Source organism: Phyllosticta capitalensis, assembly GCF_038381095.1.
Source record: "Phyllosticta capitalensis strain CBS 128856 chromosome Unknown BKA78scaffold_4, whole genome shotgun sequence".
Taxonomy (NCBI): Eukaryota; Fungi; Ascomycota; class Dothideomycetes; order Botryosphaeriales; family Phyllostictaceae; genus Phyllosticta; species Phyllosticta capitalensis.
In genome coordinates, this window is record NW_027117442.1 from 1,783,930 (window position 1) to 1,800,157 (window position 16,228).

The 16,228-nt window shown below is 56.3% G+C and overlaps 5 protein-coding genes across 5 annotated transcripts; 2 read left to right on the forward strand and 3 right to left on the reverse strand.

The window, feature by feature from the left end:
* Positions 1 to 314: 314 nt before the first annotated feature.
* BKA78DRAFT_368694 (uncharacterized protein) lies at positions 315 to 4,745 on the reverse strand (the record flags this gene model as incomplete). The annotated part of the gene is made up of 4 exons (XM_066892640.1): positions 315 to 844; positions 928 to 3,269; positions 3,320 to 4,063; positions 4,114 to 4,745. The coding sequence occupies 4 exons, from the start codon at positions 4,743 to 4,745 to the stop codon at positions 606 to 608; spliced, it is 3,957 nt and encodes a 1,318-aa protein (XP_066745585.1). The 3' UTR covers positions 315 to 605.
* Positions 4,746 to 6,048: 1,303 nt separating this feature from the next.
* Positions 6,049 to 6,926, forward strand: BKA78DRAFT_119811 (uncharacterized protein). The gene has a single exon (XM_066882408.1). The coding sequence runs from the start codon at positions 6,211 to 6,213 to the stop codon at positions 6,787 to 6,789; it is 579 nt and encodes a 192-aa protein (XP_066745586.1). The 5' UTR covers positions 6,049 to 6,210; the 3' UTR covers positions 6,790 to 6,926.
* Positions 6,927 to 10,578: 3,652 nt separating this feature from the next.
* On the reverse strand, positions 10,579 to 11,875 carry BKA78DRAFT_241957 (uncharacterized protein; the record flags this gene model as incomplete). Its single annotated transcript, XM_066883925.1, has 2 exons — positions 10,579 to 10,617; positions 10,667 to 11,875. Coding segments are annotated over 2 exons (1,248 nt in total), but the record flags the coding sequence as incomplete, so codon positions are not given.
* A 1,578-nt stretch (positions 11,876 to 13,453) lies between these two features.
* Positions 13,454 to 13,981, forward strand: BKA78DRAFT_294794 (uncharacterized protein; the record flags this gene model as incomplete). Its single annotated transcript, XM_066886401.1, has 1 exon — positions 13,454 to 13,981. The coding sequence occupies one exon, from the start codon at positions 13,454 to 13,456 to the stop codon at positions 13,979 to 13,981; it is 528 nt and encodes a 175-aa protein (XP_066745588.1).
* Positions 13,982 to 14,775: 794 nt separating this feature from the next.
* Positions 14,776 to 15,484, reverse strand: BKA78DRAFT_311925 (uncharacterized protein). The gene is made up of 2 exons (XM_066888258.1): positions 15,155 to 15,484; positions 14,776 to 15,076 (listed from the first exon to the last, which is right to left on the reverse strand). The coding sequence occupies exons 1-2, from the start codon at positions 15,445 to 15,447 to the stop codon at positions 14,800 to 14,802; spliced, it is 570 nt and encodes a 189-aa protein (XP_066745589.1). The 5' UTR covers positions 15,448 to 15,484; the 3' UTR covers positions 14,776 to 14,799.
* Positions 15,485 to 16,228: the final 744 nt, after the last annotated feature.

Below are 16,228 nucleotides of genomic sequence, written 5' to 3' on the forward strand. Positions count from 1 at the left end.
CAGTACCAACCCCACCTCATCCATTCGTCTCCGTTCGATACCCTCTGTCTTCACCACCAAGCCGGCCAGCCACCCACACCAGACCACCTCCACCACCCGTCCTGATTCGTTTTCCTTCTCCAGAGAAAAGTGTGTTTTTTTTTGGGGGATCCCGCCACATTAACTACCAACTACTTTTCAGGGTTAAAGAGCGCAAGAAAGTCAAAGGGGAAAACAAAGACCGCAATCGGGGGAAAGTGCTAGAGCAAGAATTAAAGAGCCGCCATGATGCAACGCGAAGGGAGAGAGAGAAAAGAAGAACACTCTAGAGGCTCTTCAGACGGAGTGGGTAATGTGGCGAAGATGCTGGGTTAAGGCATGCTTTGCGATCCAAGTGATTGCATAGCAGGGCAACCCAATCCCACGCCACCCAACCCGGCTGGGTATCTCTCCTGAGAGCTGTCGTCAACGTTCGTATTTCCAACACCGTATCCACCAACACTCATTCAAAGCGTCAAGTCCGACGTCCGATCGTTTGGGCGGAGGAACTCGCCACGGAAATCTCGGGTCGGCGTGGTGTCGCAATTGTCAAAAAGTCGTGTCTGCGCATCAGAATCGTCTGGCGCTCATACGTTCAAGGTCTCAGAAATCTCCTTCCTGCGCTCGTCATCTTCGATGAGAAAGCCCTTCGAGTCGAAAACGTCTTCGAGCGTGTCGACCACCTTGCGGAAGCTGGAGGCCGCACCCTTCATCTGCGTAAAACGCACAAGACAGAGCTGTGCGCGACGACCGTGCTCCAACACAGCAAACAGCTCTGCCGCAAACGAGACGGGCTTGATCTTCAGTTCTGACGAGGAGGGAATGTCTGGTTAGTGTTATTCAAGGGCCTTCGGCTCACGAGTGGGGCTAAATATAACAAAGTGAAAGGGATTGGGGAATTCAACTTACGGTTGTCCTTGTCGACTCGCGCCTGGATGACGTTTGTAGCGCGATCAAACACAATGTCCCGGATACCGTACCTGCGCCAGTCACGCAAGAGGCGCACAATCTCCTGCCTCACGCGACCGCGGCCGACTTGGAAGCAGAGGACTTTGCTAGCTGGTTTGATGTGAAGAAAGCGGGCCAGCCAGTTCTGACCTTCGTAGCGAGGACCACCAGGAGTACCAGGATCAAGTTCAGGGGGATAGCCGAGACCACTGGGAACGAGAGAAGAGGCGCTGAATTCGGCACTCAGCTCAAGCCTTTGGTCCTTCTTCTCCTGCATCTTTTTGCCGAAAAGTCCAGCCAGGAAGAAGGGCTTCTTCGGTTCCTTTTTCTCGGCACGCATGGGAAACTCGGTGGAGTTGCTCAGAGCACTCTCGCTTGGCTTAGTGCCGATTCTGGGGCTACCTCTCTTCCTCTGAGCTCGATCCTCACGATCGTCCAAGTCACGGAACTGCGGCGGAATGTGGCTTCCAATGGTATCGTCCGCGTAGATTTGCTGCTGCTCCTGCACATCCTTGTCCTTGTCACTAGTACGGCGACGGAACCAACTGCGCTTCTTCGTCGCCTGCTGTACCTTACCGCCATTGCTGGACGAAGGAGTATGATCACGGACAGGAGTTTCGATAACATCAATCGAATCTTCATCGTATCTGCTGGCCTTGTGTCGAAGCTGTGGAAGTGGCGTCGGAGTGGCGGGAAGAGTTGAGGTAGGAATAACGTTGTAAGCCCGAGTGGGGGTTGGGGTAACGGATGGCGCGAAGCTGCTGTTGCTCGCCTTCTTACGGATGTGAAGTGGAGCTGGCGCCGGGGAGCTGGCGTCAACGACCCGGATGGTTTGCTCGTTGTCCCCGTAGTATCTGCGAGGTGCATGGACTGGTGCCGTAGCCGATCTGTTGCCACCCCGCTGCCAGTTTGGTGTGAGGCTTTCCTGGCAAGGAGAACGATCTTCTTCGGAAATTATTGGCAGAGGCTGCAGTGGCGCAGGAGATTCTGGCTGAGGAGCTGATGAAGAGCGCTGGTCACCTTGACAAGCGAGCGTGGCGGCACGCTTCTGGGGTCCAAGAAGCAGATCGAGGGAATGCAAGACATGGTTCCAGTGTTCGGTAGTCTGATCTCCATTCTGGAGCGCGTGAAGATGGCGTGCAACGCTTTCGCGAGTTTGGACGAGCTGTCCATTCAACACACTGTTGGGCGAGTCTTGCGCGGGGCCTGACGGAAGTGGTGGCAACGGGCGATGCGTATCGGCCTGATTGAGACCTCTAACATCTGCACCATAAGCAGAGGCTCCAGAGCCACGGCACGAGACGGAAGATGGGGGTGTCTCATAGTGAGCTGGCGAAGGCTTCTCATTGGTGGTCGAGCTCCGAACGCTTGAGCTGATGGAAGTACGGTTGAACGCCTCATCCAGCACCTTTTCAAGCTCGACACTAGCTTTGCGGACCTCGCCCTCAATGTGGTGAGTGGGCGTTTCCGTCCTCTTTATCTTGAGACGAGGCTTGACTGATTTCAACACTGAGCCAGCGCATGAGGCCGGGGTTCTTCTCTGATCAGGGGTAATGGGTGTCGCAGCTGCAGGTGGAGCCAGATCTTGTTTGTGCTGCTTCTTGGGACCGTCCTGAGATTTTGGCTGATCGGGAGTAGACTGAGCGACAACAGCGCCGGGAGTGAGACAGCTCACTGTGGAACTCTTGCGGAGATGTGCGAAGCTCACTCCGCGCTTGTGCGAGGAAGATGGTCTCACAACTATAGGCGGTGAACTTGCCCAGACCGTGCTGCTGTTCTTGGATGACCTCGAAGAAGACTTCCTGTGCGCCGATGGCACCGCTGATATCCTTCTTGAGCTACGGGATCCGACGCTAGATAGGCCAGAGCTGCGGACGCCAGTCTTTTTCAACGTTGAAACACGAAGAGAGCCCGTATGACCGAGACCACCGCGCGCCAAATTTGTAGACTTGCGGTTGGCGTAGCGACTCGCATTCGATCCACTACGATGAATTGTGACATTCATGTACGTCGTCTTGTTGGCAAGTGAAGGCTCCCGAGACGACCTAAAGGGATCGTAGCTGACCTCAGAAGGGGTTGGATCCTGGAGGGTCTGGGTTGCCTGCAAGTGCTCATCATTGAAGATGGAGAACTGAGACTTGTTGCGTTGATGACGCGGAGCTTCCCGTTGTGGCCTGGAGAAGGTCTGGTTATGATGGTAATCACTAGTCGAATGACCAAGACTCAGATCTCCAGGCCAACTCTCCAACTGCTGTTCCCTGTACTTGAGCAAGGCAGTATAAAAATACTTTTCGTGGTTGGCTCTGCGATGTTGTCAGCTCAAATTACTTGTCGAGGAAAGTCAGCAACATACTCTGGACCCATAATCCTCCGCAGAATAGTCTCCTCTGACTGGCTGTGCCAGAGCGTCCGCATGTTCCGCAGAACCTCCCTGTCGATTTCTTGCACACAGAGGGGCCTCCAATCATCGACTCTGGGACGAGCCCCGATCCATTGCTCTAGATTCTGCATGCGAGGATTGTTTGCAAACTGGCTTTCATACTTGCGCATGAAGGGATGGTTCCAGACACCTTCGATGTTGATGCGCTTGTTGGGGTCTGGAACCAGAATTTTCCTGATCAAGTCCATCGCGTCGTGACTCAAGCCTTCGGGCATGACATACCTGGCTTGGGCAATCAGCTTGAAGAGATGAGTCAGGTCTTGATTCTCATTGTAGTTGAATGGCGGAGTTCCCGTAAGCATAACGTAGAGGATAACGCCACAGCTCCAGACGTCGGCCTGTCCTCCGTCGTACTGCTTGAAGCGAATAACCTCTGGGGCAGCGTAATGGGGGCTGCCGCAAGGCGTACTCAGCCAGGAGCCTTCCGGCTGAAGGGCAGCCATGCCAAAGTCAACCAGCTTGATGTCCATTGTATTGGCATCGACCAGAATGTTCTCGGGCTTGAGGTCTCGGTGGTGAATGTGCAGACGGTGACAATAGATCAAGGCAGCGACGATTTGGCGGAAGATGAAGACCACTTCCAGTTCGTCGAGGCCAGTGTGTTCGTCAATGTAGGCGAAAAGCTCGCCACCTTCGACGTACTCCATGATCAGGTACCTAAACGGCAATTAGTCTGCAATCCCGGACATGTGGACCAGAATACTCACAGCTCGCTCCTGTTCTCCCAGACATCGTACAACTTGACGATGTTGGGATGGTCTAGAAGCTTCATGATGACGATCTCACGCTCCAGGCCAAAGGGCATCAGCTTGCATTGGGCATTCAGCTTGGGGTCCGTCTCGGCGCTCTTGTACAGATTGAGCAAGCTCTGTGCCTTGACTTTTTCGGCCGTCTTTTTCGATATGATTTTGGCAGCACCCAACTGGCCCGTGACGCTGTGGCGGACGACCCTGACACGCGAACATCCTCCTTCTCCAATTGTCTTGCCCAACTGCCAAGGTCCAATGTGTGTTTTGCGTTTCCTGCTGGAGGCGCTGGCGTTGGAGCCCGTGGAGATGGTCGAGTCGCGATTGCCAGCCCCACGCTGTTCCTCAGTGACCCTGGTCAAATGTTTATTTTCGGCAGCGGGACGATGGTTCCGGACAGTGAAGGTGTTGCCATTCGCAACGATGCTTGCATTGTGAGGGACAGGGTGATTTTTGGGAGAAGCTGTTGTTCGAGGTCCTTTCGGGATGCCGGGATATGGGGGAGTGACTGCATTGATTCTCGTGCCAGCATCGGCCAGTGGGCGTCGAGCCTTTGAATGTTGTCCGGGAGGGGCCCTGCCCGGAAAGTCCATGTTTATCCACCCACAGCCAATGTTTTGGTCGTGCGGAGGAAAACTTTGGTGTCGGATGGAAAGAGTGTTTCCGCCGGGCGAATGTACAAAAGCGAGTTGTGCAATGCGGCAGCGGTGCACGCGTTGACCCAACTAAACGAGATACAAGAAGGGAAAAGTCGAGTTCGAGGCGTGCGGCGGAGATGGATGCAAAGGATGGGACGGGAAGGTTGTCGCAAGGTCTCAGGCAGACATGAATTGACCTTTGGAGCAGTTTTGGGCGAGTTCAAGGTCGAATCGGGAAATGGATTGTAGCGAAGCTGGGCGAAGGAGCGGACGGCTCGGCAAACAAACCAAGACCTGGCAAGGAGACGATGGACCCAGAGAGGTGGAGAGATGGTGATGGAGAAGCGGAAGTCGGCTTGGAGGAGCTCGAAGACGTGAGGAGGTGGCCGTTGCGGCGAAAAGGCGCGCCTGCGCCCGCGTCGTGCCTTCCTCCAGCGCAACGCCTTCCACCGCAGCGACACGGAGCGATCGCGCGCACTACTGAGAACTAAAGACTGCCGAGGAAAGACGGAAAGACGGAAAGCAAAGTGACGACGTTCCTTGCAAGCAAACCAAGACTCGGCCAAGCATAGAAGAAGAATGTGCTCGACTGACGGGCATGTTTGTATACGTTGCAGGGCGCCGTTGCTGGGGAACAAGGAACGCCGTGTGCATTGCGGCTCCATGACCTTCGGCCAGGCCCATTTTACAGCGCACGCATGAAGAAAATGCCATGAATTCCAGCCTACGTACTAACGGCATCGACCGGGCTACGTCCATTGCACTACGTCACAGCTCGATTGCGCCGCCGTTCGAGTGTCTTTGGGGATAAGGGGTCGGTATGGTCGCCGCGACGATGGCATGAGGCCAATGAGTACAAATACAGATGCAACGACAAACATCACGAACATGGGCCATGGTGTTGAGAAGGACACGAAGCCAAGGCAGCGAGCGGCGGCAACCTAACGGCAGCGGCAGACCAGCAGTAGCGCCGGGCGCGGGCGCGGGCTTGCGCCATGCGCGCCGATCCGAGCATCCGGCGATCTCCTGGTGCAGGATCTACAAAACACAACTTCGACACAAGACACAACCTCAACACCACGCGACCCTGACCCATTCATCTCATCAGCGACGCCAGTCTTCTTGTTTCGCTTCTCGCCCTTCTTGGTGTCTCGCCCGCCCGCCGGAAATAGCTCCCCCCGTCTTACCCTCCGACGTCGTCACTCTCGTCGACTTCGCTGCCCCCCTGCTCCGGTCTCGACATCATTTCTTCGCCTCACACATGCCCCTTTTGGTTATTTCGCTTGTCTACGTCGGCTGACCCTGTGCCAGTGCCAGTCGCTCAGCTCAAGTCGACTGCCGCCAAGAATGAGCGCTTTGCTTCGCTCTCGTACTGCTCACCCTCACAACCACCCAGGCCCCAAATCCATCAACAGACCACATGCCTCGCTTCTCACATATCAGTCATCATCATTGGCCGCCGCCGCGCTCCAACAGGCAATGCCTCCGCGACACCGTGGCGCCCAACTCTAAACACCCCGCAAAAGGCCATGATCCCTCGGGAAATGTCTGTCTTGGTCTCTCGATCCGGGGGCCAGGACAACTCCCATGCAGCCCGGCCATGCAGGCAATTGGGCGTTTGCTCGCACGCCGCGGCTTTTTCCTTCTCATCAGCCTACCGTACCGTCAGCAATGGCTCCGCATCGCGCAGTCAATCAAGTGTGTCTATGATGCGCCCGTGGCACAAAGGCGCGCCGCCACGAAACAAACCAGGGTCGGCGGTCCCGGCCATCAAGGCGTTCCGCCGCCATGGCCGTCCGCCCACTTACCCATTTTACTCACTCTTTCTGCCCGCCTTGACGCAGGTCACCCGCCCGGCCAAAGGCTGTGGCTGAGGGCTGCAAAGTACGCGGCCTCGGGCCAGAGGTCGAGGGTGCGGGTGCGGTGCCTTGTGCATGCTCGCCTGCATGAGTTCGAACAAGCATACCGCGGGCTAGAGCCAACAAAGGACGGACAATGATGACGGAAATACCATCATCATGCCCGGACGTTTGCATGCCGGCTCATCACAAGACCATTGCCTGACAAAAAAGCGAAACGGCAAAAAAAGAAAACCCAAGAACAAACAAGTCTCTGGGCAACGACCAAAAGGGGGAGAAACAAACGAGGAACACCCCAAACCCAAGCTCACAATACCCTCCGACTGGACTGGTCCACTCTTGTCAGTCATCACAATCGTCTCCGATTGTCCCGAGGCTGGCGAGGACCCGGCCCTTTCCACAAAGGGAACGCAATGCGTCTGGATCCGCAACCACAAGACCCAGACCAGCCCGAGGCTACCTACATGCAATTCATTCACGGGGGCCTCATTCCTTCCCCTCGGCGCCTCGCCTCGCGCGGGTACCCGTGTCAGGCGGACCAAATCAGGTCCACAGTAGTGGAGCAGCAGCGGATGGGACCCGGGGATCCAGCAGATCAATGGAGACGGTGGCATTGTCGGCGACGACGACGATGACGACGAAAGAACGACGACAACGAAATCAGCATCATCGTCAGCAAGCATTGTCATCGTCGGCTACTTCCTCGTCCCTGGTCCCTGCTGTGATGTCTATGTTACCCCTGTCTCCAACCCCATTCCCTTGCGTCACCGTGTCCTAGATATGAGCCTCCATTCTCTCATTTGGTAATGGGGCAAACTTAATCACACAGGTAGGTCATTGTCCAGCTATGACGACACTGGTCATTTCTTTTCCCTCTCGTCTCTTGTCCGGTCCATTTTGGGCTCTGCGCGCTTTGCTCGCATCCCTTTGACCGGCGAATATCGCATATTGACCGGAGAGACCCTGGCCCCTGAACCAACACATTCGCCTCGGCATTGTCTTCAGTTTGCGAGGTAGCGTGCGTGCTCTGGTGGTCACCCAGCCACCCCAGCCAGCCAGCCATCCGCAACCCTGATCCAAACTCTGTCTCCCGAAAAGTGGCCTGTGGACGCACAATCAAGAAGGGCAGAGTGTTGATCGGCAGGCGGACGGGCACGGGCATGCAGACGCGCCATCTGGTACCGTCGGTAGGTAGGTAGGCCCATCAGGGGGGTAAGAGAGCTCACCTAGATTGGTAGGTATGCATGCATGCATGGAATTCAGGTAGGTAGGTTGTTCGTCGGTTCGGGAGCGCGACCCAGCAACCAGGCGCCGTGCGTTCGTGCTCTGAACCCCGGACGGCAGGAAAGAAAAGAAGAGAGATGGAAATTGTGAACAGGACCAAGGGGGAAAAAAAAAAGCAATCATCATACGAAGGCAAATTGAAACGCGAATTGACTGAGACGCTGCAATGCTCGCCTGCCTGGGCGGCGAGAGCTGCTGCTGCTGCCGCTATGCCATTCCATTCCGTCTGTGATGAGTGCGTGTGTGCGTGAATTTGCATTCATTGCTTGCGTGCGCTCGCGCTCTCTCTGATGTCTTCGTTCATGCGTGCTAGCTATGAGGTGGTACAATACATAGACACCATCCATCCATACTCCTCCCCCTGAAGCCACATAGCCACATACTACCCACCAGCAGTAGTCTCCCCAGAATAACAACAATAGTCCCAAGCGTGCAAACCATCTCTCTCCGCATCCCATCCCATCCCAATCCCTCGCACAACCCACTCGCAGTGGTACCACCTCAGCAATATGCACATATGCACCCGCCGCCTCGCTGGGAAAGGGGGGGGGCAGCAGCGTTGGTTCGGAGCGCAACAACCGGGAGGCCGCAGGTAGCTAGCATAGCAGCAGATAATGGTTCGTTGTGCTACCACAATCAGACCCGCAAACCCGGTTACCACTGTGCAATGGGGGGGACCGATGTGGATGTGCAAAAAATGCAAAATGCAAAATGCAACCCCAACTAATCCAAATTGCTGAAACCGAGTTTTGACGGTTGGTTGTTGGTTGTCGAGGCTTTTGACTTGGGGTGCAGGAGGTGGGTGGTGGGGGAGGATGGATCGGGAGGGACATGTGGATTATCTCAAGGGAGGGGGGAGGGACGGAGTTCAGGGGGAGACAAGGAGGGGGCAGGCAAGCGTAGATGGCTTGACTCGCGGAGAGTGGCAAGGTGACATGCGGGTCTTGAATTGGAGAGAGGAAGTAGTACAATGTTTTCCCTCATGGTTGGTTCAACAGATGATGAGCAGCATCGACGATCCTCCCATTTTATTTTCCCCTGGACACTACTGTTCCGCAGCAAGAGGCAGGTGCCTCTATGGTGCTGTGATGCTCCATCCAGTATCGCAGTCCTCATTCCAGTTCGGAGGTTCCAAAGTATTTCAAATTTGCCTTTCTGTGCTGCTGAAGGGTTACGCGCGGATTTTGTCGGCGGGCCAAGGGCATGTTGAGAACATAGACGGGCAAGCAATTGCATTGAAGCCTGCTTTGCCCGTCCGTCGTCGTCCGTCTGACGCGTCCTTCATCGGATGTGCGGTCGTCGGGTCTCCTGACAAAAGGAGGGAGAAGGGAGATACGTCTTGACAAAGAACCAGAGGTCACGGCCATAGCCGTCGAAAGGCCTTTGTTCTCCCCTGATCCATCCTTGACAAAGAAATTGATAAGAAGCGAGATGTTGAGACTCAAGTCAGAGGAAGGAAATTGTTGACATGGTAAATGATGATGGATGATGGTGGAGAGTAGAAGAGCTAAACTGACTGACGTACGTACGTAAGAGGTATCCTAAATGTTCCGACAACAACGGCAACAACAACAACGACCATCACGAAACCCTCGCTCGCTCGCTCGAGCCTGCCTCGATCCGACAGATAAACAACCAGAACAAGAAATGAAAACCGAATACGAAGAATAAAGAGGAAAATACTTCCAAGCAAAGAATCCCAAAATCCCGAACCGCAAAAGATCCCCTCAAGACAAAAGACTACCAAAGCCAGAACCTGCCCTCCTCATCCCTCTTTTGCGTGTCATCCCCCGCGCGCGCCCTTGACCTTTTTCCCTTGACCCTTCCCTTCCCAAAATTATAGAAAATAGAAGTGAAAAAAGTATATCCAGGGGTAAGATATTTATGCAGAAGGATAAAAATGGCAAATGGGTGGGTTTGGTGTGGCAGAGGAGGGGACTGCGCTGCGACGGGCTGACGGTGAAAGGATGGGCTCTAGTAAGCCAAATATCGACAGCGAAGGATAAGATGGGGGGGGATTGGTTGATAGACAGATGAATATGAAAGAAGTGAAAAGAAGAATATGATCAAAGAAAAGCCAGTGTCCACGAGATCGGTCCACAGCAAAGCAAGCCCTTTCTTGTTCGCTCCCAAAAGATCGCTCGTGGCCCTGCGAAGAAAAAAAAAACATTGCAAAGACGTAGCAAGAATCGGTAATCGCCGTAACCCCTTCCCGCTTTCGTTCCCGACATGTATGTGTGTCCCTCTCCCAGTTTGTTCCTCTGACGCCGGATTTCATAGCACAAGTTGTTTGTGGCAGGCATATCGATACAAGAATGCGGAAGCGACAGATCGTACACGGTTTGGTGTTTTTGGTTGGATGATGATGAAAATAGATGATGAGAAATTTCCGGATCGCCGTTTGCATGCGTTTGTTGGAAAGATGATAATCGGTCATGACAAAGAAGAGTCGGAAAATGGAAGAAAATGGCCGGGTATCATGCGAAAATGTCGAACAGCATCGAGATTCTCGAATCCCCTTTTGTTTTCTCGTCGTCGTCGTGTCGTCGCTAGTGTCCGAGGCCGGGCTTGTGTTCGCTGGCTTCGCTGCCCACTTTGCTGGTGGGTGAGACGGAGTCGCCGGCCTTGTCAGCCTCGCCGGCCGCTGCCGCAGCCTTGCCGCATCCTTTGACAAGAATGTGCCGCTGTGCCAAGTTAGCATTGCAAATTGACATTGAAAATATCATGTCTTACCTTGAGCGCATCCTTGCGCGAGAAGCTCTTGTCGCAGTGGCCGCAAGGGAAGGGCTTCACTGCCAAGTGGATGCGTTTGTGACGCTTCAAGTCGTGATTTCGGTTGAAGCTCTGGGGGCATTGATCGCACTTGAAAGGGCGATCGTTTGGCGGCGCTTGGTGCGCGGGCGGCTGACCGTACATGTGTCCCATGCTTGCGGGGTGTCCGCTGCTCGGAAATCCAGGCATCATGCCGTGGGGCATGCCACCTCCAACCAGCGCAAGCTGACCGTTGGGGTTGTTGACGTTCGATAACACGGGCCCGTGGATGGGGTAGTTGCTATATGGTCTTTGATAAGGCAGCGGAGAGTGAGAAGGTCCCGATTGCATCGAGGGGATTTGCGCCGAAGTGTGCGCTGGCGACATTCTTTGCATCTGACCACCGGCGCTGAGCGGGCTAGGCTGCGAAGGCGAAGGACCGGTCGAGTAGGGGAAGCTGCTCTGCTGAGGTGTCGTCGAGTGCTGCGAGTGGTAGTTGTAAGTGGGGGTCGGAGGCAGCCTGTTCGGAAAGGGCTCGTTGGAGTGGATTGGAGATTGATGGGATGTCGACGAAGTGACTGGCGTTTGCGCGTTGAGCATGTGCGGCATGGTGTTTTGTTGTCCCGACATGGTGGGCAGAGTGGATGGTGCAGACATGGATCCTGACGAGGGAAAGGGTGGGAGGCTGAGCTCGTATGGGGGCGGAGGCAAGCCTGCTAAGCCTCGGGTCAGTTGATCACTTCCGAAAGCGAAGTTTCTTTCAGTCTTTGTTCTCGACGTACCTCGTGGGGTGGCGTATGACTGTGACGTGGAGGAGGCCTGAGGCTGGAAGCCATAAGGCGTTGTTCCTTGCGGCGGTGGCGACCATACGTATCCATTCGGATTGTAAGAATTCATGTTTTGCGAAGAATGGGCGTTGGAGCTCATGCCGTCCTGCAAGTTGCTGGGAGGAGTTAGAAGATTTCCAATGGTACCGGTCGCGGGCGAGGCTTGCGAGTTGTTGACGGAGGAAAAGGCAGGGAACTTTTGCTGCTGCTGCTGCTGCTGCTGTTGCGAGTGGTGTTGGTGTTGGTGCTGCTGGGAGGTTGATAGAGGCGGAGGAGGCAGTTCAAAGTTGGGAAGAGACGAAGCGTTAGGCCGGCGAGCAGTAAAGCTCGTGGGTGCACCCATAGAATCCGGCCCAGGATGCATATGGGTCGGGAGAGCAACTGCAGCAGCCACGTTGGAGGTTTTGGCAAATCCTTGGCCTGGCGGCCTGTCGTTGGAGGCAAAGGACGAAAAGGAAAGCGGGAAGGCAGCGGCAGCAGACGGCGGCGGATGTTGTTGTGGTGGTGGTGGTGGTGAAGTTGGGCGCGCAACCGACCAAGACTGACCACTTTGTGTTCTTGAGTAATCCAGAAGGGGCTAGATAGGACGGATGGTGGAGTTGGAGCGGTGGGGCCGGTGGAAGTGTAAAGAGTGAAGACGTCGAGGCACGACGAGGTTAAAGAGCGCGCGTAGCCAAAATTGGATGACGGTGACTCTGGCGGAGCGAGGACTGGAGCTGGTGGAGTTTACCAGAGGTATCCCTGTGGAGAGTTGCACCGATCCTCTGCAGTCCAATCCAAAAGGGCTTCCAGAAAGTCTCGGACGGTGCCAGGAGGGCGCGGGCGGAAGGTGAGGCAGGCTGGAGCACAATAGGCAATGGGCTCAGGCAGAGTGGCACCGGTACTCCCTGGGGCAACGAGACGAACCCGGATTCTTGGTTGCGCAGACGCGGTGCGACGAGAGGACGTGGTACGGAGCGGCGCAAGATCTGGTATGTGGGAGAGGAAGAGGAGGCTCGAGGCGGGAGGTTGTGTTAGGATGGAAGAGATGGAGCCGAGGGCGTGGGCGGCTTGGTCGCGGCGTTGGGGCGACGGACAGGGCGGTGGTAGTGGTGGTGGTGGTGGACCCTATGGAGATGGAATGGTGGAGTTTTCTTGGGTGGTGGGGAGGAGCTCGGGGAGTGTATATGTAGAGTCCGGGGGAGCTTGGGATAATGGGTTCGCGTGGCTTCTGGATGGGCTAGGGGCCCTGGGGCCAGTCAGGCGTCAGGACTGTGAGTGGATAGGGTTCCGTCCGTGCTCGTAATCTGGATCGGCTTCAGGCTGGTAGAGGCCCAGAGTCCGGATGGGTGGGCGTAATAGTGTTGTACTGGGCTGTAGTCTGCAAGTGGGACTAGGAACAGCGGCGGCAGAAGCAAGCAGTGACCTTCTCCAGCAGCGAGCACCGCAACGCAGCGCGGCGGGAGTGAGATTAAGGGCTGGCAGCGCCAGATCGCGCCTTTTCCTTCACGGTGCCGCCGACAAGGAAGGTCAGACAAGGACAAGGCATGGATAGGGCATCATACTACTCACCTGGACCCTGCGCCCTCCTGCAAGTGAGCATCCAACCTTTTCTCCCAGTGCCCGACATGGTCAACCCTCGTCCATACTCACCGGCCTGCCCGCCGCAGTCCCGCTGCTCGACTTATGGCGTCAACTTTCGACTCTGAACTCGCGGCTCCGGCTCTTTCTTTCACGACAACAATTCTTCTCCTTCTTCTTCCTCTTCTTCGCTGCCCTCCCCTGAGTAATCCATTACCAATCCCTCGCGCGCCGCATTCCAGCCTCTTGCCAGCAGACTAGCCGAATACGATCAGCTCAATAAATTCGGTTCTCCGCTCGGTCCTTCCAAGGGCCTGGTGACTTGGACTGCCTGAGACCAGAGCAGGCACGCAGCTCTTGACATGCTGCTATTCCGGGCGCCATGGAGCACTCTGGCCACATGTTTGACGCCGGGCCTGGCCTTGGCCCCAACCGCGGAGCTTACCGCCAAAATGTCAATTTGGAGTCGTCGCGGAGAGAAGGACGGGAGAAGCATTGCTGCACTCGTCCGGCTGCGGCGCCGCGTGCGGATGCCATGGAATGCCGCCGTGTTCCAGAGGCCTGGTTCCTGTTTATCAGTTACTGTAGCAGTCGAAAACAACTACTCGGTACTCCACAACCTACCTCCACCTCCGCGCTGGATCGGCAAGCCGATGCGCATCCCCAAAAGATCCCAGTGCCAGTGCGGCGGTTTGGTTTCGTGTGCGCGACGCCTCCAGCTCCACCATGCTCAGAGCGTACCGGCATGGCGTTTCAACGTAGGACGATCGTTGTGAAGACCCAAGGGCGAGAGCCGCATCGACGAGAGCTGGAGAGGAGGGTGGCACACGGCCGTCGCACCCATCAGGATGCACATGCCGGGGCCTCAAAACCAATGACAGGCCCCACTAAGCGAGCACTGAGGTTGTGATAAACGGCACATTCCATCCATGGGTGTGGGAGTCAAGTCAACCGTCGCTGTCACGCTGCACCGGCGCCGCCTTAGCTGGGCCTCGAGCCGTGGTACCTTTTTCCTCCTTCATCTTTTCCAAAAATCCCTGTCGACTGGACTTGATGGGAGAGGCCGAGACCAGCTAGCACCCAGACCCGCTCTCCTGGGCTCCTCGTCGACGATGCTGCCACTTCCCCGCGCTTGACGAGAGCGCACACACATATGGCGGCCACGCGACACCGCTGCTGTGGCCATGCCAGGCCTCTTCACCTCCTCCTCGACTTGATCAACTCTCTCTCGCCCCCGACCCTCGCCTGCCCTCAATTTCGGACCATGGTCCAAACGGGGCACCTCTGGCCGCTTCCAGCCTAGCAAGGGGCCTTCTGTCATCTGCTTGGCCGTGGTTCGCCCGCCGGGATTCGCCAGCGTCAAAACAAAAAGGATCGCAAGCCTGCCGCTAGCGTCGGTGCGTCACCACCGCTGCGTCCGGGGCATCCCCTTCACCCTCAGCCCGTCTTCTGAATCCTCTCTGGAAGCTTTCTGATTTGAGCTTGTCTGCCCGTACTCCCTGCACCCTGTCCACCAGTGGGATCGCTCGCCAGGATCGCCAAACCGGCTTTCCGACCGGTCTCCTTCTCGTCCTCGTCAGGCTCAAAGAATTGCCTACCTGTCAACTGCCTGTCAACCCTCTCAGCTCCGCTATGCCATATTGCATGGAACCATGTTGCTCCACCGCTTCGCGTCTCGCGTGGTCGGATGCTAGATGATGGTGATGACGGTCGATCCCACGCATATCCCTAAAAAAATAAAACAGTCCATCTTCCACCAGAGCCAACCAAGGGCACGCGCAACACAACCACATCCGCCACCACAACTCCAACTCGCTGCTGATCCCCCCCGCGGATCCTCCCATTGCTTGTTCGCTCGGGCGCGACGCCCATCATTGCCTTCGTCGTCACCCCAGCTGGGAGGCCCTCGCTCACGCTGCCCGCGCTCGAGCTGGGGCTGCCCTCGACCCGCTGCGGTTGGCTTACGCCTCCCTTCTGCCAATCTGTACTGCTACCCCATCCAAGCGTAAGCCACCAACAACATCACCATATGTTGCTGGGTCCGGAAGGCTGCCATGCTGACAACTGTGACTGCTGGTGCCAGATGCATGCGCTCCTGGGTCCCATCACTGCAGCCAGCGTGGGCGCCCGAAGGCCATGTCGATTGATTTGCATGCCCCCCGCGCCGTGCTGCTGTCTCAACATCTCAAATAGAGCGTGTACCGGGTCAACGGCTGTACGGGCACTGCACGTTGAAATGAAGCCCGTGGTGACGCAGGAAGAATAAAAGAATTGACCCCATCTCCGCCCTCGTCGTCTATCTTTAGCCGAATATGCTGTTGCTTCCATGCTCCCCCTTCCTCGTCGCGCGCTCGCTTGCGTCCTGAGCACCAACATCCGATGCTTGGGAGCATGACAGTCATTCTCGCCGTGCAGACTGGGAAAAAAGAAACGACCGACCCCCCCCCCCCCCCCCCGGCCTCGCTTCCCTGTCAATAATCCTCCTCGTCGTCTGCGCAAATCACGGCGGGGACAGCACCACCGGCCAAGGCCATACCGCGCGTCAGCATCCTAGAGCGGTGTGAACAGCAGACGAGCCAGGCATGCCAGTTTCGCATTTAGCCGCACACCAAATCAAGCTGAAACTCTTTTTCCTCGCTCGTGTTTTTCGCGCTTTTTGCTTTTGCCCTTTCCGTTGCGCGCCCGTTGGCCGTCCGCTCGCTCCGCGCCGCACGTCTGCCCCTCGCGCGCGACTAGCTGCTGCTGGACATCACACTTGACTCTTTGGCAAAAGGGCCCGCAGCCTCGGGCTTTAGCGGCCGTCGACGGCATGACCGAAAGATGGGTGACCTGGCAATCACCGACCAATTGCAAACTCGCCCTGTCTCTCTCCACCGCAGGACACCGTTTAGCCAGAAGACCGGCCGCGGCAAGCAGCCCGGTACACACCCGCGAATCCTGGCGTCGCAGCGCTCGGTGCCAGCGCCGCTCGACCAGCACAGGAAGGAAGAGAATTGAGCAGAAAAATAAATGTCAAGCGGGCCGATGCTATCCTCGTTGAAGCCGTCGGCCGCCATGGACCGGGACATGGCAAGTGGACGCCGTACACCTCAGCGACTCAACAACAAATCCCGACTCTGCAGACCGCAAACTCGGCTGCGTCACCTCCCGAAAATGA